General features: G+C 42.3%; 1 protein-coding gene across 10 annotated transcripts in view; it reads left to right on the top strand.

Moving 5' to 3' along the window:
• Nucleotides 1-23,004, top strand: part of TNRC6B (trinucleotide repeat containing adaptor 6B) — a 289,062-nt gene that overhangs the window by 118,639 nt on the left and 147,419 nt on the right. For 2 of the 10 annotated variants that reach the window (XM_023221926.3, XM_026448461.2), the window contains exon 1: nt 8,599-9,694. The exons of 7 other annotated variants lie outside the window; for them this stretch is intronic. Coding sequence is in view for 2 of the 3 variants with exons in the window: in XM_026448461.2 (XP_026304246.1) it covers nt 9,690-9,694 (5 nt within the window). In the remaining variant the exon portion in view is untranslated. Of the gene's footprint in view, nt 1-8,598; nt 9,695-23,004 lie in introns of those variants that run through there. One more of the 10 variants, XM_026448464.2, reaches the window with a different exon arrangement.

A 23,004-nucleotide genomic window follows, 5' to 3' on the forward strand; every position in this document is an offset into this window, starting at 1 on the left:
CCAACATGGAGAAACCCTGTCTCTACTACAAATACAAAATTAGCTGGGCATGGTGGCACATGCCTGTAATCCCAGCTACTAGAGAGGATGAGGCAGGAGAATCACTTGAACCTGGAAGGCGGAGGCTGTCATGAGCTGAGATCACGCCATTGCACTCCAGCCTGAGCAACAACAGCAAAACTGTCTCAAGAGCAAAACTGTCTATTTCCTGAAATGGAATCTCACTCTACCCAGGCTAGAGTGCAGTGACACGATCTCAGCTCACTCACTGCAACCTCCGCCTCCCAAGTTCAAGCTATTCTCCTGTCTCAGCCTCCCAAGTAGTTGGGATTACAGATGCCCACCACCACACCTGGCTAATTTTTGTATTTTTGGTAGAGACAGGGTTTCAGCGTGTTGGCCAGGCTGGTCTCAAAATCCTGACCTCAGATGATCCGCCCACCTCAGCCTCTCAAAGTGCTGGGATTACAGGTGTGAGTCACTGCACCCACCCCACCCACCTTTTTTTTTTTTTTTTTTTTTGAGACAGGGTCTCACTTTGTCACCCAAGCAGTGCAATGGTGCAATCTGGGCTCACTGCAGCCTCAACCAAAAAAAATTCTTTTTGAGACAGGATCTCTCATTGTCACCCAGGTTGGAGTACAGTGGCATGGTCATGGTTTATTGCAGCCTCCACCTCCTAGACTCAAGCAATCCTCCCACTTTAGCCTCTGGAGTAGCTAGTACTACAGGCACACACAACCATACCTGGCTAATTTTTTTTTTTTTTTTTTTAGTAGAAACAAGGCCTAACTATGTTGCCAGGCTGGTCTTGAATTCCTGGGCTCAAGCATTCCTCCCACCTCAACCTCCCAAAGTGCTTGTATTACAGGCATGAGCCACCATGTCCAGTCATCAACTTTAGATTCAGTCCTTTCTTGAATATGTTCCAACAGACCTGATTTTATCATTTTCTCCTTAAGCATCCTACTTATAGGCCAGTGTATTAGTCCTTTCTCATGCTGCTAATAAAGAACTTCCTGGCTGGGCGCAGTGGCTCACGCCTGTAATCCCAGCACTTTGGGAGGCTGAAGCAGGTGGATCACTAGTTCAGGAGATCGAGACCATCCTGGCTAACACAGTGAAACCCCGTCTCTACTAAAAACCAAAAAATTATCCGGGCGCAGTGGCAGGCGCCTGTAGTCCCAGCTACTCGGGAGGCTAAGGCAGAAGACTGGTGTGAACCCAGGAGGCAGAGCTTGCAGTGAGCCAAGATCGCACCACTGCATTCCAGCCTGGGTGACAGAGCAAGACTCCATCTCAAAAATCAATCAATACATAAATAAAATAAAGAACTTCCTGAGACTGGGTAATTTATAAAGGAAAGAGGTTTAATTGACTCACATATCCACATGGCTGGGGAGGCCTCAGGAAACTTCCAGCCATGGAGTAAGGGAAAGCAAACATGTCCTTCTTCATTTGGCGGCAGAAAGGAGAAGTGCTGAGCAATGGGGGAAAAGCCCCTTCTATAACCATCACATCTCTTGAGAACTCACTATCACAAGAACAGCAGGAGGGTAACCACCCCCATGATTCAGTTACCTCCCACTGGGTCCCTCCCACAACACACGGGGATTATGGGAACTACAAGATGAGATTTGGGTGGGGACACAGCCAAACTATATCAGCCAGTTATCAGTTACTGTTTTTTTGTTTTTTTCTTTCAGAAAATGCCTTTCCAACCAAGCCTGAACGTTTTCTTTGCTTCTAAGGGCCTCCCTAAGATGCTATTAGCCTGTCTATGCATATTTTCAAAGGAACTTGTGCTCCTCCCAGGGGCTCTCCTGAAGGTCTTCTACGCACGTCTGGTTTCCTTCTGCCTTACATGTCTCTGGGCAGGCAAAGAAATCCTTCTTTCTGACTAGCTGCAAATCCGACTTTTGTGGGAATAGTCTTTAAGAAAAAGCAAATTAATTTCAAAGACAAAACTAGGTTCAAAAGTGAATATTTACAAAGAGGAGATAAATCACAAAAATGGCAACTTAAAAAAATTAAATACCACAAAATTCAGAAAAACAATGTAATATTTGTATTAATTGGTTGCCTAACACATGGCTGTGAAACGTTTTCACCTACATTTTTTGCCTGTACTATACTCTTTGATCATCCCTCCCTATTCTGTGATATTTTCTAAAAAGAGAATAGGTAAATAATTCAGTGCTTCCTATAGCATGGTTTACCAAAATGTGTTTTTTGTGATTAATTAGATAAGTTCCATTCAGCCTCACAACTTGTTACTGGTAACATCATATAAATTTGTAAAATTGTTGGCAGGGGCCGGGCGCGGTGGCTCAAGCCTGTAATCCCAGCACTTTGGGAGGCCGAGACGGGCGGATCACGAGGTCAGGAGATCAAGACCATCCTGGCTAACACAGTGAAACCCCGTCTCTACTAAAAAAAAAAAAGGCAAAAAACTAGCCGGGCGATGTGGCGGGTGCCTTTAGTCCCAGCTACTTGGGAGGCTGAGGCAGGAGAATGGCGTAAACCTGGGAGGCGGAGTTTGCAGTGAGCTGAGATCCGGCCACTGTACTCCAGCCTGGGCGACAGAGCGAGACTCAGTCTCAACAACAAAAAAAAAAAAATTGTTGGCAGGGCACGGTGGCTCATGCCTGTAATCTCAGCACTCTGGGAGGCCGAAGTGGGCAGATCACAAGGTCAGGAGTTTGAGACCAGCCTGGCCAACATGATAAAACCCTGTCTCTACTAAAAATCCAAAAATTAGCTGAGCATGGTGGCACACATCTGTAATCCCAGCTATTCAGGAGGCTAAGACAGGAGAATCACTTGAACCAGGGAGGTGGAGGATGCAGTGAGCTGAGGTCGTGTCACCACACTCCAGCCTGGGCAACAGAGTAAGACTTTGTCTCAAAAAAAAAAAAAAAAAAAAAAAAAAAATTGTTAGCAGTTTTGGGAAAACCTCTATTGAGTATCTTTTATATATGCACTATGAAATTGCCGGGCTTCACTGTTTCTTGTACATTGGCTAATCTGAAATAGCATATGTATATTACAACATAATTGACATATGTATATTACAACATAATTTGGCCCTGCCTATTTCTGTCATGATACAGAGTGAGTTCACCTAGTAACAGCTCTTTGTACATTGATGGTTAACATTATCACAGCCATACACAGGTTCATGAAAACCACATACATTTAGTTTATTCCACTGAACCCAAAACAAAGGTATCCTCAACTGAAGGTCTCCTTAGGGGGTCTCCAGAATGACTGAAGTAACTCTTAAGTCCACTGACACAAGGGGAACCATACTGGCAAGAAAGCTGGTGTGGAAGGACAAATACTATTAATATATAATTCCATTTATCCAAGGTACTTAGAGCAGTCAGTTTAGAGACAGAAAGTAGAATGGTGGTTGCCAGGGGCTGAGGGAAGGGGAAAAAATGAAGTTATTGTTTAATGTGTACAGAATTTCAGATTTGCAAGATGAAAAAGTTCTGGAGACCTGTTGCACAGCAGAGTGAATATACATAATGCCACTGAACTATAAACTTAAAAATGGTTAAGATGATCGATTTTATGTTTTGTTTTGTTTTTTTTTTACCACAATAAAAAGTTTTGGGCCACGTGCCATGGCTCAATCCCAGCACTTTGGGAGGCCACGGTGGGAGGGTTGTTTGAGCCCAAAATTCGAGACCAGCATGGGCAACATGGGGAGATTCCCACTGCTACCAAAAAAAAAAAAAAAAAAGCTCGTCATGGTGGTGGATGCCTGTAGTCCTAGCTCCTTGGGAGGCTGAGTTTGAGACAGGAGGACTGCTTGAACCTGGCAGTTTGAGGCTGCAGTGAGCCATGATTGTGCCACTGCCCTCTAGCCGAGGCAACAGAGCGAGACCTGGTCTCCAAAAACAAAAAACAGTAACCAAAAAATAAGGGATAAGTGGGCACTTTGTTAGGATCCTTCCTAGAGCTTTAGGAGGGGCCCATGAAATTGAGGGGCCTGCAGCTTAAATTAGCTTCAGAGCAAAGCAAATCTGTTTCAACCATTCTGGTCCTATCTATCTGTTGACACCCAACTGATCTAAGCCGTAGTGCCTCCATTTTCAAACTCATCTCTCTTAGAGCACAACCATGCAGTTAATAATTTTATCTTAACACTTTTTTGTTGACTGCCTCATGCATATGTCTTATCTTTGAACTGTAGGATACATGTTGTTTTCCTTTACAGCCTAAAAGTACCTAGGCTCATAGTATTCATCCATTCATTCCTTTGCTTATTTGTTCATTCATTCAGCAATATTAATTGAATTTCTCTTCTGCACTAGACCCAGAAATAAAAGCTACATACCCTGCCCTCTTAAGGTTCATTGTTTAGAGGGGGAAACGCCAAGTAAGTGGTTAACCATAATAGGCTATGAAGGTGCTGCTTTGGAGGTATGTACGAGGTGTCTTGGAACACAGGTGGGGGTACTGGACTCAGCCTGGAGTGTCAAGAAAGGCTTCCTCCAAATGCAGATTTAACTTTTGAGGTTCGATTCTAAGGAATTTGAGAAAAACTGTTCCCTAAAAGGCCTGCTAGCATTCTAACTTAAATAGAATGTTCACATTCTATTTTGTAACTGAATCCAGAGATTGTTGGATTTAGGTTGCATTGGAGATCTAACATAGTTTTGGCTATTATTTCTATCTTCTGACTTTGTTGGGAGTAAGAATAGCAGAAATGCTTAGCTCTCCCATTGACATTTTTTCTTGTCAGCCTACCTCCTTGTCATGGTTTGGTAGTACCGAAGTTGGTAAAACTTGGAAAAGCCTTTGCCTTTCCTAGGTTCTCTACATGGCAAACTCCTACTCATTCTTTGAGACTCAGTTCAAACCCTCACCTCCTCCCCTGTGAAATCTTTTCTTATTCTCCCAGCAGTTACCCTTTTTATTGCTACAGCACAGCCATGTTATATCTCTATTTATACTTTCATTATGATACTTTGCTATATTTTAATTATAGATTAAAATGCCTCTCTGTCCTTTGAAGTGTTATTAATCATTTTTGTATGCCCCTGGGTCTAGTCCTATCATACAAATAAGGATTATTGTGCAACAAATAAGGATTGTTGACTTCATGAATGAATGGTGAGTCCAGAGTTTGGAGTCTTCTTTTTTTTTTTTTCTTTGAGACGGAGTCTTGCTGTGTCGCCAGGCTGGCGTGCAGTGGCGCGATCTCAGGTTACTGCAGTCAGCCTCCCAGGTTCAAGCTATTCTCCTCCCTCAGCCTCCCCGAGTAGCTGGGATTACAGGCACGCACCACCACACCCAACTAATTTTTGTATTTTTAGTAGAGATGAGGTTTCACCATGTTAGCCAGGATGGTCTCGATCTCCTGACCTCATGATCCACCCACCTCGGCCTCCCAAAGTGCTGGGATCACAGGCGTCATCCATCTTATTTTTTGACTGTCATCCATCTTATTTAATCTTCAAGTTTATTTATGTAAAGTTACACATAATTCTAGCATGATTTAAAAGATTTTCTCTAAATCTGCAGTTACGATATCCTCTTCTCAGCCCTAATGTTTGTGACTTCTCTCTTTTAATTGATCAGATTTTTGACAGAATTATCTACATTTATTTAATTGCTTAAAACAAAATACAGCCGGGCGCGGTGGCTCAAGCCTGTAATCCCAGCACTTTGGGAGGCCGAGACAGGCGGATCACGAGGTCAGGAGATTGAGACCATCCTGGCTAACACGGTGAAACCCCATCTCTACTAAAAAAATACAAAAAACTAGCCGGGCGATGTGGCGGGCGCCTGTAGTCCCAGTTACTCGGGAGGCTGAGGCAGGAGAATGGCATAAACCCGGGAAGCGGAGCTTGCAGTGAGCTGAGATCGTGCCAGTGTACTCCAGCCTGGGTGACAGAGCGAGACTCCGTCTCAAAAAAAAAAAAAAAAAAAAACAAAATACAGTTTTGGGTTTTATTCAGTTTACTTTTTTTTTTGGCTGTTACTTTATATCTGTGCCCAAAAACAAAACGTGTATATATATGATATATCATATACATATATCATATGCATATATCATATTATATATATTTTTTAATCTGTCGCCAAGGCTGGAGTACAGTGGTGTGATCTCAGCTCACTGCAGCTTTGACTTCCCAGGCTCAAGTGATCCTCCCACCTCAGCCTCCAGAGTAGCTAGGACCACAGGCATACCCCACCAAGCCTGGCTAATGTTTAAAATTTTTTTGTAGAGGCAAGATCTCACTGTTTGTTGCCCGGTCTGAAACTCTTGGGCTCAAGCAGTCCTCTAACTTTGGCTGCACTCCAGCCTGGGCGACAGAGTGAGACTCCCTCTCAAAAATAAATAAATAAATAAAATATCAATAATAATTTTTATTACTTTGTATCCTTACCTCATAATAATATAATTTTAAAACATTGTCTAATTGTTAATATGAAAAAAGTATAATAAATCTATCACAGAATCTATTATGCCTGGAAACACAAGGGAGAAATAATATATTTATTGCACTTGTTTCTTTTATTTATTTATTTTTTTTTGAGATGGAGTCTCGTTCTGTCACCCAGGCTGGAGTGCAGTGGCCGGATCTCAGCTCACTGCAAGCTCCGCCTCCCGGGTTCCCGCCATTCTCCTGCCTCAACCTCCTGAGTAGCTGGTACTACAGGCGCCCACCACCACGCCCGGCTAGTTTTTTGTATTTTTTTTAGTAGAGACGGGGTTTCACCATGTTAGCCAGGATGGTCTTGATCTCCTGACCTCATGATCCGCCCGTCTAGGCCTCCTAAAGTGCTGGGATTACAGGCTTGAGCCACCGCACCCGGCCTTGCACTTGTTTCTTTTAGATAAACAGTTAGACTAACTATACTGAATTTAGAGGTATTGCATAGAAAAGATGATCTGGAGGTTAAGGAAAAAGTATTCAGTGGCTGGGTGCAGTGGCTCACGCCTGTAATCCCAGCACTTTGGGAGGCCGACGCGAGCGGATCACGAGGTCAGGAGTTCAAGACCAGCCTGGCCAACATGATGAAACCCTGTCTCTATTAAAAATACAAAAATTAGCTGGGCGTGGTGGCTAACACCTGTAATCCCAGCTACTCAGGAGGCTGAGGCAGGAGAACTGCTTGAACTCAGGAGGTGGAGGTTGCTGTGAGCTGCTATCATGCCACTGCACTCCAGCCTGGGCGACAGAGCAAGACTGTGTCTGAAAATATATATATATATATATTATATGAATATATATATTCATCATATTATTTGAAATTATAACCAATATTATATTTAAAATATGTTCTGTTTCCAAACTTTTCATACAGTTTGCTGTTTAACACTTACAAGGCAACACATTTGTATACAATAATATTCTACACTGGGGAATGGAACTTAGCAAAGTTCAGTTTCATAAAGAAAGCATGTCCATCACAAATTAAAACAAGGCGGATGTTCAGTCTCCATACATTTTTACAAATCGAGCCTGCTACAACTTTCAGTAACTCATCTGGAAGGTATTGGAAGGATAAAAATAGACTAAATAATCAGAATTTCCATTCTAGGAGTTTCCTGCTTTTTCCTGCATCTCAGTTATAAGTGCAGGGCTTGGCTATTCCACTGAGTGCCACGCAAAGACAGTGGAAGCTTGTTAAGCCACAGCTATTCAGGCTGCCAGATTGTCCAGGCATTGGCCTTTGCCTGCCCTGAAACAGCTCTTTTCCTGTCCTCATATCTGAGTGGAAAAAGCAAAGGCAGGCGACGGTATAAAGACCCAGAAGCCAGGATGACAACAAGTGTATGGGATTTTACAGGCATTCATAGGTTCCTTTTCAAGGAAAGCTGAGTTTCTAGAATCCGTCAGTTGTCTGCTGGCTGGCATGGCAGCCTAGTTTATGGGAGAAGCACACTGGGGAATCCTCCCTTTTCTGGTTTATAGAGATAGGTGGAGTCGATAGTCACAGGGCACTCTCACGCGCTTTTTACCATTTTAGTTACTTTCTTTCCTGAAGCTGTCCTTAAAACATAGATGAATGTGAGTTTCTGGGAACTATGTGACCCTCATTCCCCTAAATTGTTTATATTCAGGTGGCAGGTTTCCTCCTACTCAGCCTAGCCCTTCTGAATATGGTCCAAGTCATAGATTTATTCATTTATTTAGCTCCTATGTGAGGTTTGGTGTGGAGCCTCACAGAGCAATGAAGACGTGGTATTTTTCCTTATACAGTTTACAGTCTGCTGGGGAAGACTAATATTAAACACATTCGTTTGTAAATACTAAATTGCAATTATGACCATTGCTCTAAAGAAGTAGTAAAAGATATTATGGGAGTGTTAACAGGAGGGCCTGGTCTGGACTGCGAAGGTCAATAAGCCTTCCCAGCGTGGAGGCGAACTTTTGAGATGGCCAGGAAAAAATGAACGGAACTATTCAAAGAAAGCAGCCAAGTGCAGAGTTTTCGGAGGTGAAAGAAACCAAAGATACCATCTAGCAAAGCCCAATCTCCGCCCGCTTACAAATGAGAAAACTGAGGCCAGGCAGGGTGGGAGGGTGGGTAAGGGACTTACTTGCTATTAGCACTGAAGTTACACAGCCTGTGAGCCACAGGGCTGGAGATGCAAACCGAGCTTGGGTTTCTTAGGTGGGTAGGAATGGAGATGTATATGGGAAGGAGAAGGGATTAGGAGTGGTGGAAACCAGGTAGGTTTTAATTTAATGCCTAGTCTCCCTCGGCTGCAGAGCTACCTCCTGCGGTGGGGGAGGGGATTAAAGATGACTCAGACCTGCCCTAGCCCAGAGAAACTCCGTTTGCAATGTTGAAGCATAGTTTTTATTTGGGTTTGGGGGAGGAGGTACTGAATACACATACAGGCAAAATAGTAAGTGTAGAGTTCAGAATTGGGAAACCAGTCTCTTTTCTGCAGCTGTTTAGCTGTGCAATTTGGGATAAGTCACTTAACCTTTCTGAATTGCAGTTCAGTTTATACTTTTGTGCGGTTCTTTCAGTCTTTTTCTATGCATTTTAGGAGCTTCTTAGAGATCAGTCGTGCCCTATATTTCACCTCAGTCTTTCAAAACTGAAGCCTCTTGTTTGGTAGAGCTGTGTTTCAGCCCCTTGTACAGAGCAGTTTGCCAGCCTGTGCTTGCCCAAACATCTAGAGAATAACTAGCAAGCGAGCCAGGAGAAGATCCAGGAGCTGTAAGAATCGTTAGCAACTGAGCATATTTCTATAAACCAATAAAGGTTTTTCTGTTTTGTTCATCTGTTACCCTTATGCTGTTGCCACTTTCACATGCAGTGTCTGTAGGCGGAGAGTATGAGATAACAGCATTTCACAAATGAAAGTGAGTGGAAAAGGGCTGCTTCCCCTTTAAGGCAGTCTCAGCTCCAGCTCCCTCCCCTTTCCTGATTGACAAACCTACCCGAAGTCACATGATCTGCCTCTATTTGAAGGTCACAAAAAGCTGCTTCCTTTAGAGACAGAGGGGGAGAGAGAGAGCAAGAGGGAGAGTGTGTGAGAGAGAGTTAGTTCAAGCCAAAATGGCCGACAGAGTCTCTGCTGGTTTCTGAATATTTAAAATACAAAAAAACAGATAGACAAAAAGAATTCATTTTTTGGACCTTTTTTCATTTCCATTTCTACCTTGTATGCCTCAATTTGCTGGATTTAAGCACTGCTGCACTTTATGAGGTTGGTAAATATTTTCAATTTTTTTAAACCAATTGATTTATATGGATCTTGTCTAACCGTTTTCACTGGTGGTGTTGCAAATCGACATTTGTCTAGCATGGAGACTGGCTTCAGACATTTCGTGGATCTGTGTAAATCAGACCCGTGATGTACTTTTGGTTCGGCATTTTAGAAATGGAAAAGACGTGTTAAAATATTTAGATTTTGAAGTGATTTAATTGCACTTTTAATGTATATGCAGATTTTCATCATCGTTTCTATCTTGCAATAAATGAAGCTGCGAGTAATTGGAAATTTGCTATTTAGAAAGAGGTTTTTAAAAAACACAGACCTCCCCCCTCCCCCCTTAAATCTGCTGCAAAAATTTGCATAAATATAAATGGGTTTGCATTCTTTCGGCTGCTAAGGCCGACAAAGGATCTGGGAGGGCAAGCCCTAGAACGGGAAAGCCTTTTTCTCTCTTTTTATTTTTTAAACTGGGCCCTCCTTCCTAGAGAGATGTAAAACCTAAAGTAAGACCTGATACATTTTAAACATCAGGTTGGGGGCGGGTGAACACCAGGAGGTTTGGGGTTTGTAGATTCCCCTGCTTGAAAACCTCCCAAGCAATATGTGGCTCACCCTCTCCTTTCTGCGCGCGCTCGTTTGCACTGGGTCTCTGTGTGTGTTCTCAAATGTGCAGCCAGATGCGCTTTTATTTTGATCGTGGATTCAACCAAAGGGTAGGACTATGTTGTAAACATGGTGTTTTAAAGATATGAACAGCTATTCACCGCGATTAGAAATTATTTATCAGTTCTCCCTGTGTATTAGCCTTATTCATTCCTCAAGAAATAAAATTTTTGTTTAATTTTACACAGATGCATAACTGGGCTTTTCAGCATAAATTCATCGTGTGGGTGTGTGGTTGCCTGTTTTGGCATGTATCCACTGCGAAGTGGTCATTTAGGGTCACATGTATAAGTAGCAGTCTATGTGATTGTTAGTAACCCCTGAAGCTGTGCAGTGCCTGAAGTTAAATTCCATTACTCCTAATGCAGGATTCTAGAAGCCTGAGAGCAGGGAGGAAAGAAAGCTGAAAACTTGCTTTCTCAGAGCCTCCTCCCCCTATCATTGTGAGAGTGTGATGTAATGCTTCTCGGTCTGGTGGGCTGAAAGGATTGTAGTTTGTGATGTGGCGGGTAAATTGCCCCCACCCCTGGGTAAATTACTCCACCCCCCTGAGCACATCCCTGGCTCTGAGAGGCCTTGTTTTCTTTTCTCTTTTTTTCCTAATTTGTATCCTCCTGATTTATGCTGTGGCATATTGGCATGAGAAAGAGACTGTTCTTCTAAATCTGTTACAAAGTATAGTTTAGAAAAGGCATTTAAAATATGCAAATAGGTTGAATTGTCATATCCCCATCATTAAATATGTAGACGTGGATTAAAGCTAATTAAGCATAAATGGAATAATTTTGATCAGAAGGGAGCAGTGTTTTTTGTTGTTTCCTTTTTAATTAATCTAATTATGAGATGCTTACTGGGCCTGAAAGTGTTAAAAAAGATAAAGTGGAAAAAATGCTGGACCATTTTGAAAATTTGACAGTCTGGAAGAGGGTGTGTGGTGCTTTCAAAAGCTTTATTCACTCTTAAAATGGATTGGCCTCTTGTGCTGAAAATGGCCTGTTTCTTTGGGCCAATTGTGTGTAGATGAAGGGACTTTCACGCTAATTTAACAAAAAGACTTTCCATTTGAATACATAAGATAATTAAAGCCCTCTGTCTCTAACCAGCAAGGATTTTATTATTTTAAAAAATTAATGTTGTTATGTTAGTAATGGTAATAAATACAGAAGTGACTGTTTAGGTTCACTGTAAATTTTTTGATGATATAAACCCAGCTTTTGTATAAGAAGGATTGGAAACATTACATTAAAGAGGTAGTCTGGAGCAAAGTTGTCTCTAAATTTTTTAACGGCTTGAATTTAAAGGGAAAAGATACAGAAATTACCTTAGTGATAGGAAGTGTTGCATTGTGGTAGACCTAAAGGAAAATCAGAGCTCTGATTTTTGTTGTTGTTTTTCTGAAAATGAAAGCACTTTTTGGGGGCTTTGCTTGTTAGATGATTCATTTTACACCTATTTCCTAAAGTTGGTCTTACTGAAGAGGAGAGAAAAACCTAGAGTTTGCATGTTTTGCCATTAGCTTGTTTGTGTGGACTGTGTAAACATATGAATGGCAGGTTAATTCAGTTTGCAGAGAGGAGGAACCAGAGCAGGGTACCTGCTCTCTTAGGCAGAACAGAGAATGATAGAATGAATGCTATTTGATTCTTTGAAATGTTTTTTGTAAATTTTCTTTTCCCCCAGATAATTAAAAGGTGAAATAAATAAGACCTGGCTTCTCGTATGGGAAGCATTATGGCTCTGGTGAGTCGATAGCTCGACTGCCATTTTGGATCTCAGATCCTGCAGAACCAATCCTTCTGGCTCACCAACGTGATGGTCATCCAGAAGGAAATGAAAATGGGTAATCAATTAAGTGTGCAGATGGATAGTATTTAATTTGTGCCTTCTGTTGAAGTTTTCTTTCTGTGAGTATTGTGAATTGAAGCTTTAAAAACTTTAAAGATGTGGCCGATGTTATGAGGAGCAATATTCAGGGGTATTGGAACTTGCACGTTGTGGTTTTACTTTTTTAAAAATGAGATGGCGTATGCAGAGGAAGTTTCTTATTGGAGAAAGTGAATATAATCCCTATTAACCTCCCCACCCCCCAACCAATCCATATTTCCTAATGCTGGATCAACTAGTGATAATATCATAACACTACTCTGTCTCAGAAAAAAATGTCACAGATTCATGACTGAAACATCACAAAAATAGGTAGCGTTCATCAGAAGTAGTATCTCAATTTTAAAGTGCTTTTCAGTCTTTCCATCTGGTTCCCAGAAAGGAAGCTTTGGCATCTTTGATATATGGTGCAAACTCAGCTCTGCTCTTCAGCTGTGAATGGCCATTTGTTATTCTGTATGGCCACTCGGATGGTCCTTTAAAAATAAACTTCCGAACATTGAAGCAGAGGCTTCTAAGGCTTCTCCAACCCTTCAGCTCTACAAGAGACACCGTAAGAGTGTTGTGCGATGATGAGACCTTCAGGTTCTGCAGAGCAGACTGAGCAGCTCCAGCTCTTGAGGACCACCCTGAGGAATTAGGGTGGTCCTCACCCTACCCAACTGCTCCATGACTGAAAAGTTTGGGGGGATTTTAGTTTTATAACTCAGATCATATCATCATTGATCATCTGCAGTTTAAGCTGGACACGGCCCTGAGGCAGTGCAGATAGATGAATGTACTTTGTCCCTTTCCTCAAGGAGTACCAGGTCAGCATTATTGGTAAACAGAGCGTCACAACTTGGCAGTTTACGTGCAATATTCAGAGCAAGTTCCTGGTTACAGAAGTATCCTGAGTATCTGCATTAGGAGAGTCCGTATTTAAAAAAATTTTTTTAAGAAGCCAAATAGGCTTTAAAGAAGCCAAATAGGCTTTTAAAGAAGCCAGTCGTGGTGGCTCATGCCTGTAATTCCAGCACTTTGGGAGTCCAAGGCAGGTTGATTGCTTGAGCTCAGGAGTTTAAGACCAGCCTGGGCAACATGGCAAAACCCCGTCCCTACAAGAAATGTTTTAGAAAATTAGCTGGGCATGGTGGCTCACGCCTGTCGTCTCAACTGCTCAGGAGGCTGAGAGGTGAAAGGACAGCTTGAGCCGGTCAAGTCCACACTGCAGTGAGCCAAGATCACGCCACTGCGTTCCAGCCTAGGAAACAGCGAGACCCTGTCTGAAAAAAAAAAAAAAAAAGCTGGCCGGGCACAGTGGCTCATGCCTGTAATCCCAGCACTTTTGGAGGTCGAGGTGGGCGGATCACGAGGTCTGGAGTTCGAGACCAGCCTGGACGATATGGTGAAAGCCTGTCTCTACTAAAAATACAAAAAAACTAGCCGGGGGTGGTGGCATGTGCCTGTAGTCCCATCTACTCAGGAGGCTGAGGCAGGAGAATCGTCTGAAGCCAGGAGTCGGAGGTTGCACAGAGCTGACATTGTGCCCCTGCACTCCATCCTGGGCAATAGAGGCAGACTCCATCTCAAAAAAAAAAGAAAAAAGAAAAAAAAGCCAAATAATTACCCCATTTAATAATTTTTAGTTATTTGGATATTAGACTTCTTTAAGTGGAACTTGTTTCTATCTGGTGGCTGCGGAGAGGGACAGCATATGCTAATTGTTTCTCTGTAAGTATTGTTCGTGGATTTACTCTAATCCCACTTTCCTCACCTGCTTCTTGTGATTAAGACTGGTGTCGGGGGTAGGGTGGAGTGAATTGAACCCACTTGGCCAGAAAAGGGATTTATTTAACTCATAGCAGTGACATCTTAACATTGTTTTCTTCTTTCCGTCATATATTTATTCAGCAATAATTTATTATGCACTGATATAGGTGCTGGGGCATCTAAGAATTCGTTTGGTTGGCCCATTGCCTTCAATAGTTTGGTTCATGTGGACATTTTTGCCATCTGGTGACTATGTAACTTACTGCTTTAGGTTATGACTGAGATAACTCCTTAGTTATCTTTTCTGATAATCAGGGAATTAGTTAATTTTTTGCTTCTGGTAGTTTTAGAGACTTCCATTGAAAGTTTGACTTGATAGTCACTTTATTAAACATTGTCTTTAGCTCTGTGCACTCTCTTCAAAAGTATCTTTTGAATTATCTCTGAGAACTTTGCAACCTAGAATTGCCTTCCTGGTTATTTTATCACATCCTTCAGTTTTACCTTTTTAGTGCTACTAAACTGTATCACCATCTGAAATTATTTGTGTATGGTACGTCTCTCTCCACAGTACTATCCGGTTTCCTGAGAGCAGAGACCATAACTGTTTTCCTCACTGTTGTATCCCCAACGTCTAGAACTGGGCTTGGCAGGAGTAGATGTTGAGTGAAAATGTGTGAGTATAAGGTCACCAGGACTCGCTGTGTGAAGGCGGTAGGCTCATTTCCTCACCAGCAAAATGGGGATAATAACATTGTTGCGAAGCATAAAGGAAATGCTCTATGTGAGGGCTGGGCACCTGGTCTTGTTGCTTAGTAAGTGTTTCCTTCCCCTTTGCTGTATCTCCCTTTGTTGAATGAACCAGAAAGGCTTTTATGGCCCCACAGAATGGCTCTGTTCTTTCTCATGGCTACCAGGATCATGAAGCCTGCACGGTGATTGCACAGAGCTTTGGCCTGCGCAAGGACAGGAGCAGCGCGGAGCCTTTTCTTTTTATTCAAGTCCCTACATTCCTGTGGTCTGATGTCGTCTCTTCATACTCTCCAGTTTCCTGCAGGCTGTGCCTCTGTGTTGTATCCACGTTTACTTGGCTGTTTTTCATACATTCTGTGCTTTGCATCAGAAAGTTCTCAGCAATTTCAAATGAATAGGTCTTAGAGTTTACTAGGCAAAGGAGAACATTGAATACAGCGTTTTCTCCCTCATTGTGATTATTCTGAGCCCATTCTCTTGATTTGACCAAATTATTACTAGTTTGTTTTTTTTTTTTTAAATATGAGATGGAGTCACTCGCCCAGGCTGGAGTGCAGTGGCGCGATCTTGGCTCACTGCAACCTCCGCTTCCTGGGTTCAGGGGATTCTTCTGCCTCAGTCTCCTGAGTAGCTGGGATTACAGGTGCCCGCCACTATACCCAGCTAATTTTTTGTATATTTTAGTAGATACAGTGTGTCAGCATGTTGGCCAGGCTGATCTTGAACTCCTGATCTCGTGATTTGCCTGCCTCGGCCTCCCAAAGTGCTGGGTTTATAGGCGTGAGCCACCGTACCCAGCCACCAGTTTTTACTCAATAGGTAAAATAAAAATTTAGGTCCACTGCCCACTTTATACAATGCTGTTGAATTAATATAGGTGACAGAAAAATGGCTTTCATTCATTGACTTTGGAATTTGTTTTTTAAAAAACCTAGAAAATGATCTGTTTACTCATTCATTCTGCAAATAATTACTGAGTGCCTTTTACATGCCAGGTGTTGATAAGTACAAGTACAAGCCTAGCAGTAGTGTGAAGATTTTCTCCAGACACAACTGCTGAAGTAAGACAATAGATGCAAGGGGCTGGCTGGTGCTCAGGGTGTTGGGGGGTTACAAAGGATGGACACCTACAGAGATAACAGCTTCTGCAAAGACCATGGGGCACTAGTGGACATTGGCATGTTTGGGGAACAGCATAGAGAATACTTTGACATGGTTGGAGTGTCGTGTGCTTAAGGGAAGAAATAATCTGAGAAATAAGAGGCAAGCTGAAAACCTAAGCCTTAACCACATGCAGAAGAGTGTATAAGCCATGTTTGAAAGTCTTTTTCCTGAGAACAGTTGAAGGGTTTTAAGTGGGAAAGTCACTTGTTCAGATTGGATTTTTGAAAGATGATTCCGGTGTGTTGTGGAAACTGGCTGGGACGTTGCACGTAAGACCAGATGATATTGTAGTAATCTCAGGTAATAGTGGCCTGAACTGACAACAGAGTTGGGGACAAATGAATGAATTCCAGAGGCATTTAGGAAGATTTCGGAGGAGTTGGTCATTGGGTATGAGAAGGCGGGGTTGGAGAAATGTAAAATAACACCTATGTCTCTGGCTGGGCTTCTTGCGGGAATGGGGCCACCATTCATTGAGTTAGGGTGCATTTAGATGAGGGACAGGTGTGGGGTTGAGATTATGAATTCAGTTGGAATCATTGAATCCTGAGATATCCAGGTGAAAGGCTGGAGTAATTACAGGTCCAGTTTGGAGATAAAAGACTTAAGAGTCATCCGTAGTTTGAAATTTACCAATTTTTTTTTTTTTTTTTTTTGAGACGGAGTCTTGCTCCATTGCCAGGCTGGTGTGCAGTGGCACAATCTTGGCTCACTGCAACCTCCGCCTCCCCGGTTCAAGCCATTCTCCTGCCTCAGCCTCCCGAGTAGCTGGGATTACAGGCATGTGTCACCACGCCCAGCTAATTTTTGTATTTTATTAGAGACGGGGTTTCACCATGTTGGCCAAAATGGTCTCGATCTCTTTACCTTGTGATCCGCCCACCTTGGACTCCCAAAGTGCTGGGATTACAGGTGTGAGCCACCGCGCCTGGCAAGATTTTCCTTTTGAAGTTGATTTCTTTGTTAAGATGTCCAAAGATGGCATACCTGTACTATGCAGTGCAAGGTGCTGTTCAGTGCTATTAAGGGGATACTATTTTATAAAGATAAGGCCATATACTCTCATTACCATAGTGATTATTAGAAGTACCAAAGGAGTTTGAGGGAGGAGAGACACTGATTTTAACTGTGTTGATCAGAGAAAGCTTTCTTAAGGACTTTGTATTTGAGTGGAACCCTATAGATTGGGCAGAATGGTGATGAGTAGACTCAGGGCAGGCTGTATTAGCTAGAGGAAGGTGGAGGAGGGCTAGGTGTGTCCAGGGAGGATTGAGGGGAGGTTGTACATGTGTAGAGGAGCTGAGTGCCTGCCGAGTGGTTTGTATTGCCATGGTAGACGTTGGGGACCTGTTGAAAATCTGATGGCAGCGCAGTGAGAATACTGATATGGCAGTGGTGCAGAGGAGGACTTGGTGGGGGGCCACCGATTAAAGGAAGAATTGAGAGGCAGGCAGGCCAGTTAGGGGATAAAAGGACTATTATGAAAGGTCCTGCTAAAGGCTATAGCCATGGGACTAGGGACCAGGTTTTTAAGGTGAATGATGAGACTCTTCAACAAAAAGGAAGATGATGCATTCCCAGGTCAGACTTACCGAATTGGAGAATTTGGTGGGACTTGGCAATGGAACTGGTTAGCAGGCAGCTGGCAATGTGGATCTGCAGCTTGAGAAGGAGGTCAGAAGTGGAGATAAAGACTTGGAAGGCTTCCACGTGGAAGTGATAGTCGAAGCTAAGGGAGAGGATGAGGTCACCATGAGAGTGTAAACAATAGAAAAGAGAACTGAGAATGAGACCTTGGGGACAGGAAGAGAAAGAGGACCTGGGAAAGGATAAAAAGAACGGTGGCTCTGTAGGACAGTCATTCCTCATCACTGAATATGAGGGAAGGACTGTTCCATCACAGGTGTGATCAGCAGTTCAAATGCTGCACAGAAAGAAAAGTATTTGGTTATGGCAACATTCCCGAACCTGATGTTGGGAGGTGGTTCCAGTGTTGGTTTGGGAATCATTCAGTGGCACCAGCACCACCCAGTAGAAACAGAATGCAAGCCAAGTGTGTTATTTTAAATTTTCCTGGAGTCACATTTAAAAAGTAAAAACAGGCCAGGCACCGTGGCTCACGCCTGTAATCCCAGCACTTTGGGAGGCCGAGACAGGCAGATCATGAGGTCAGGAGATCCAGACCATCCTGGCCAACATGGTGAAACCCCATCTCTACTAAAAATACAAAAATTAGCCAGGTGTGGTGGTGGGTGCCTGTAATCCCAGCTACTTGGGAGGCTGAGGTGGGAGAATCACTTGAACCTGGGAGGCTGAGGTGGCAGTGAACCGAGATTGTGTCACTGAACTCCAGCCTGGGTGACAGAACAAGACTCTGTCTCAAAAAAATAAATAAATAAATAAATTAAAAAGAAATAAGTGAAATTAATTTCAATAATATCGACTTTATTTAACCACATATATGTAAAATATTGTCAATTCAACATGCTATTGATTTTAAGATATTAACGCAATGTTTTACATTTTTTTTTTGTACCAAGACTTTGAAACCTGGTGTGTATCTTAGGCCTACAACAGATTTTAGTTCAAACATAAAATTTTCATTGGAAATACTTGATTTGCTTTTAGATTTCATAAAACTTACTACTTTTTCATGGAAAAGTAGATTCACATACTACCCAGGTTTTTCCAAACATACAAAAGTTTTCCAGCAATGGAAATAAGTGTCAGTTTTTAGATTTAAATTGATTAAAATGGTTAAAAATTCAGTTTGAGTGGCACTAGTCTCATTGCAAGTGCACAGTAGCCACGTGCGGCTACTCTGTTGGACAGCACAGGGAGGGTTATGCAAAGTAAAACAGGCTACTTTACAGCGGGTGTGCACTCTGAAAATACCCAAAATGGTTTTAGCACCATCGCAGAGCATTTCACAGGATTAGTGTTTCTTAGAATACATGTTGGCTTATCCTAGTGGAATTTTTAGAATTAGAAGGGTCAAATCTCTAATTTTGAATGTGAGGAGACAAACTTTTTATGAAAGTACACAGATTCCAAAATTTGAAATAGTGTTTGGGCTACAGTCAGCAGAGTGGTACATTGGTAGAAGTTCCTAAACATTCCGGTTTGTGCCATATTTCTGAAATGCTTGGTGCAGAGGCTTACACTTAAAAACAGATCCAGCAGGAGGGGTGGGAGCGTTCCTGTTCCTGTCTGTGAATTTCTTTGGCACTCCCTGGAGTCAGTGAGGTGGTGGCTTCAGGTTGGGGGATGAAGTTAGGATTGCTTTTAGTCGGTGTCCCAGCCTCCCTGCGTGGTGGAGGTGTGAGGTGGGAGAGGGTGCTACCAGGCTAATTATCTTGTGTTTGTCTCTCACTTTTCTTATCTCACTTTTCTCAAGTGATATGCAGGCCGTTTAGCCCCCGATTGTCACACTCATTGTGTAATTTTTGCCGACCTGGGCCAATAGCACACATACTTACTAAATACGGGTGGGTCTTTTTAGTTTATAAAAAGCAGGTTCAAAGACTCATTTAATTATCTCATTGATTGAGACTGCTTTGCAACTGTCAGCTAGACCGTCTAAGTGATAACCAGTAAAGATAGAAATGATTTTGAATCCTGCCGGGCACTGTGGCTCATGCCTGTAATCCCAGCACTTTGGGAGGCCGAAGCACGTGGATCACCTGAGGTCAGGAGTTTGAGACTAGCCTGGCCAACATGGTGAAACCTCGTCTCTACTAAAAATACAAAAAATTAGCTGGGCATGGTGGTATGCGCCTGTAATCCCAGCCACTTGGGAGGCTGAGGTAAGAAAATTGCTTGAACCTGGGAGGCAGAGGTTATCACGCCATTGCACTCCAGCCTGGGCAACAGAGCAACACTCTGTCTCAAAAAAAAAAAAAAGAAAGAAAGAAAAAAAAGAAATGATCTTGAATCCTGCTTGGAACCCAACCTTGTTCACACTGGAGAGAGTAAGTGCTGGTTTTTGGTTACTACATAATTTCATTTCAGTTGACATAGAGGAGCTTGTTTTTCTGTGAAGTGCCCTGTCAGAGTTTGGGGTATCAGCTATTCAATCTTGTTTTTTTGTTTGTTTAATCAGTATGACTTCTTACATTTTTGTTTTTCTTTAGAAGTGCATTTTGGTTATTCATTTGTGCCTTTATAAAAACCAGACTGTATAGTGGTGAGCAGAAATAATGTCCTTTAATGCCTTAATAAGGTCAGAGACCTAGCAGGTGATCGCGTGCGCTCCTACCCAGGATCCCAGGGCAGCGAAGCTTGTGATCTGTTGTTGCCTCTTGTTGCCGTTGTTTCCTTTACCCCTCTGCTTACAGAAAATAATTGCTGTTCTTTTAATGCCAAGAAGTTCTTATTTATAAACTGAAGTTAGATAATTAGGTAGCTTAAAACAGTGGCTTTTAAACTTTTTGATTGGCTCTACTATAAAAAATTCAATTTGCATTGAGACCCATAGCCATATGAATGTTTATGCTGAAGCAGCAGTATTTACTTTCTGATAATAAGTGCATGTAGTCAGATACAGTTTTTTAAGTCCACTTTGTATGGTACAGAACAAAACCCTAATAAGCTAATCCCAGCCCACTAAATTGATTTAATGATCACTGAGGGTTGTCTTACCATGGTTTCAAAACATTTAGAAGGCACTCCTCATGAGTTGCCCCGTTTCAGCATATGATCCCCACTTTTGCTGGTCTGTAAGGATCATTTATCAGTCCCACTCAGTTATATCAACCAGATTTGTTAGTGACTTTAAAAAGTGTTAATTCGTTACTTCAGCATGCAGAAGATGGATGTTTTTGATGTCCAGAGTGTTGTCTTCCCCGTCCAGGGTATCTCATTCTGATCAAACCGAATTGACCATCCGTATTGAGAAGTGGTTATTGACATACTTATACTGAGAAATGAATATGTGTGTATACTTTCTCCCCCAGATATTAGAGAAACTGAAGTGGGAAACACCTTTTTAGCTACCAGATTATGTATTCTCTTTTGGAAAAGCCTCATGGAAAACACTGCTGTGCTGTCTTCCAGCTTCCAGGTTTCACGAAGGCACATCTCTCAACTAGTAATATGTTCTGTTTTAGACACACTTCAGTACATTTGATTAGTTCAGCATTTCCCACTGTTTGTTGGGGTGCTAATAGATTTGTCTGCCAAAAAAAAAAAAAAAAAAAAAAGATTTCTTTCCTGATTAAACTGAATTAAACTGGCCTTTCCTTGCTACAGGATTTCTTAGCGTCTCTAAGATGGGAATGTGCATTGGAAATCTTAGTGATGTGTATATAAAATCTTAAAAGTGCCAGATTTTTGTTTTTTCGTGTCCATTAGGGGAAATGCTTGATTAGCTTTCCATGTCAGTTATCCCTTTCTAAAACTGGGTCTTAAGCAAACTGGAATTGGGTGTTTCCCAGGTCTCTTCAAACACTTTCATATGGTGGTTCCCAGACTTTGGTTTCAGGGAACTGTAACATTGAAAAAGGCACATTGGGGCCGGGCGCGGTGGCTCAAGCCTGTAATCCCAGCACTTTGGGAGGCCGAGACGGGCGGATCACGAGGTCAGGAGATCGAGACCATCCTGGCTAACACGGTGAAACCCCGTCTCTACTAAAAAATACAAAAAACTAGCCGGGTGAGGTGGCGGGCGCCTGTAGTCCCAGCTACTCGGGAGGCTGAGGCAGGAGAATGGCGTAAACCCGGGACGGGGAGCTTGCAGTGAGCTGAGATCCGGCCACTGCACTCCAGCCTGGGCGACAGAGCAAAACTCCGTCTCAAAAAAAAAAAGAAAAGAAAAAGGCACATTGGGATCCATCATGAGTTACTGGTTTGAAATTTGCCAAGTAAAGGCATTTTTGAAATTTACTATTTGTTACCATCATTTCAAATAAAAAAAAATTTTAACAAAAAAGTAGAATGAACAGTCTCAGAATGAACAGTCTCAGAATAAGAGCCGTCTCATTAAATTGAATAAAGCTTTATGAAAATGATTACATTGTGTTCTTTTTCCCATACATATCACAGGTGCTAAAGTTTAGCATTTGGAAACCACATCCTAATTATAGACCATCTCTTAGCATGTATTACAATTAACTATGTGCTTGCCGGTTTTATTAGCCTCACTCATAGGAGTAAACCTTATTTCAAGTCTGGAACTACCTTCCTTCATTCTTATTTATTGACTACCGAGATAATGATTTCATGACTCATCTGTTTAAAAAATTACTTTGTTCCATCTGAATATACTGTGAGCAGATAACCATTCTGCATTAGTGTCTGAAAAAAGAAAAACCAAGCCCACTCCATTAGGTGCTGAGCAGTTGTAGCATCTAAAATAGTACTCAAAACTTATAGCAAAATTATCCGATTCATGGTGGTTATGTAAAACGGCAAGTAGGTTATAAAACTTACATATCTGTGTTACTTGTATACATTTCAGCCTGTTGGCTCTTCATGAGTTATGAAAATGGCCATGGCAGATTTTCTGTCATATTATGTACATTTTAATTTTTATGTCCATCATCTGCTGTTGCATTTTAAGTGACAAAGACCTTAAATCTGGCAACCCCACATTAAATGTCCCCTCTGTCCCTGTCTCAGGGAAAGTGCTTCTTGGATGCACTTTACTCCTGTAATCAGGAGGGCCATGGCCGGCAGCTCCCTGGCCTGCCCTGGTGTGATAATGCTATCAGCTGGTTGTGGGAGTGGCTGCCCCAGCAAGACCTGCTCCTTCTCCTTTTCTAAGAGTGCTGGGGCAGAGAGGGGAGAGGAGGAGAGGTTATGGTTAGCTGTGTAGGGTGTTTGGGAGCAGTGGCATGCTGGGTGGACTTGAATTGGATCTTGGTATAATCTAGGTCCAGTGTGATTGGAAGGATGTGTTTACTGCATCAGTATTTATTGGACACATCTAATGTGTCGAGCACTGTATAGTGCTGGGAATAAAAAGGTAAAAAGACCTAGTTTTTATCTTTGGAACTCAACCAGTAATGTAAACAGACAGACACACAATGAGGCTGCCCATAATAAAGACAGTGCTGCGGGATCCTAGAGGATAGAGAAGAGGAAGA

This window comes from Piliocolobus tephrosceles, chromosome 19, assembly GCF_002776525.5.
Source record: "Piliocolobus tephrosceles isolate RC106 chromosome 19, ASM277652v3, whole genome shotgun sequence".
Taxonomy (NCBI): Eukaryota; Metazoa; Chordata; class Mammalia; order Primates; family Cercopithecidae; genus Piliocolobus; species Piliocolobus tephrosceles.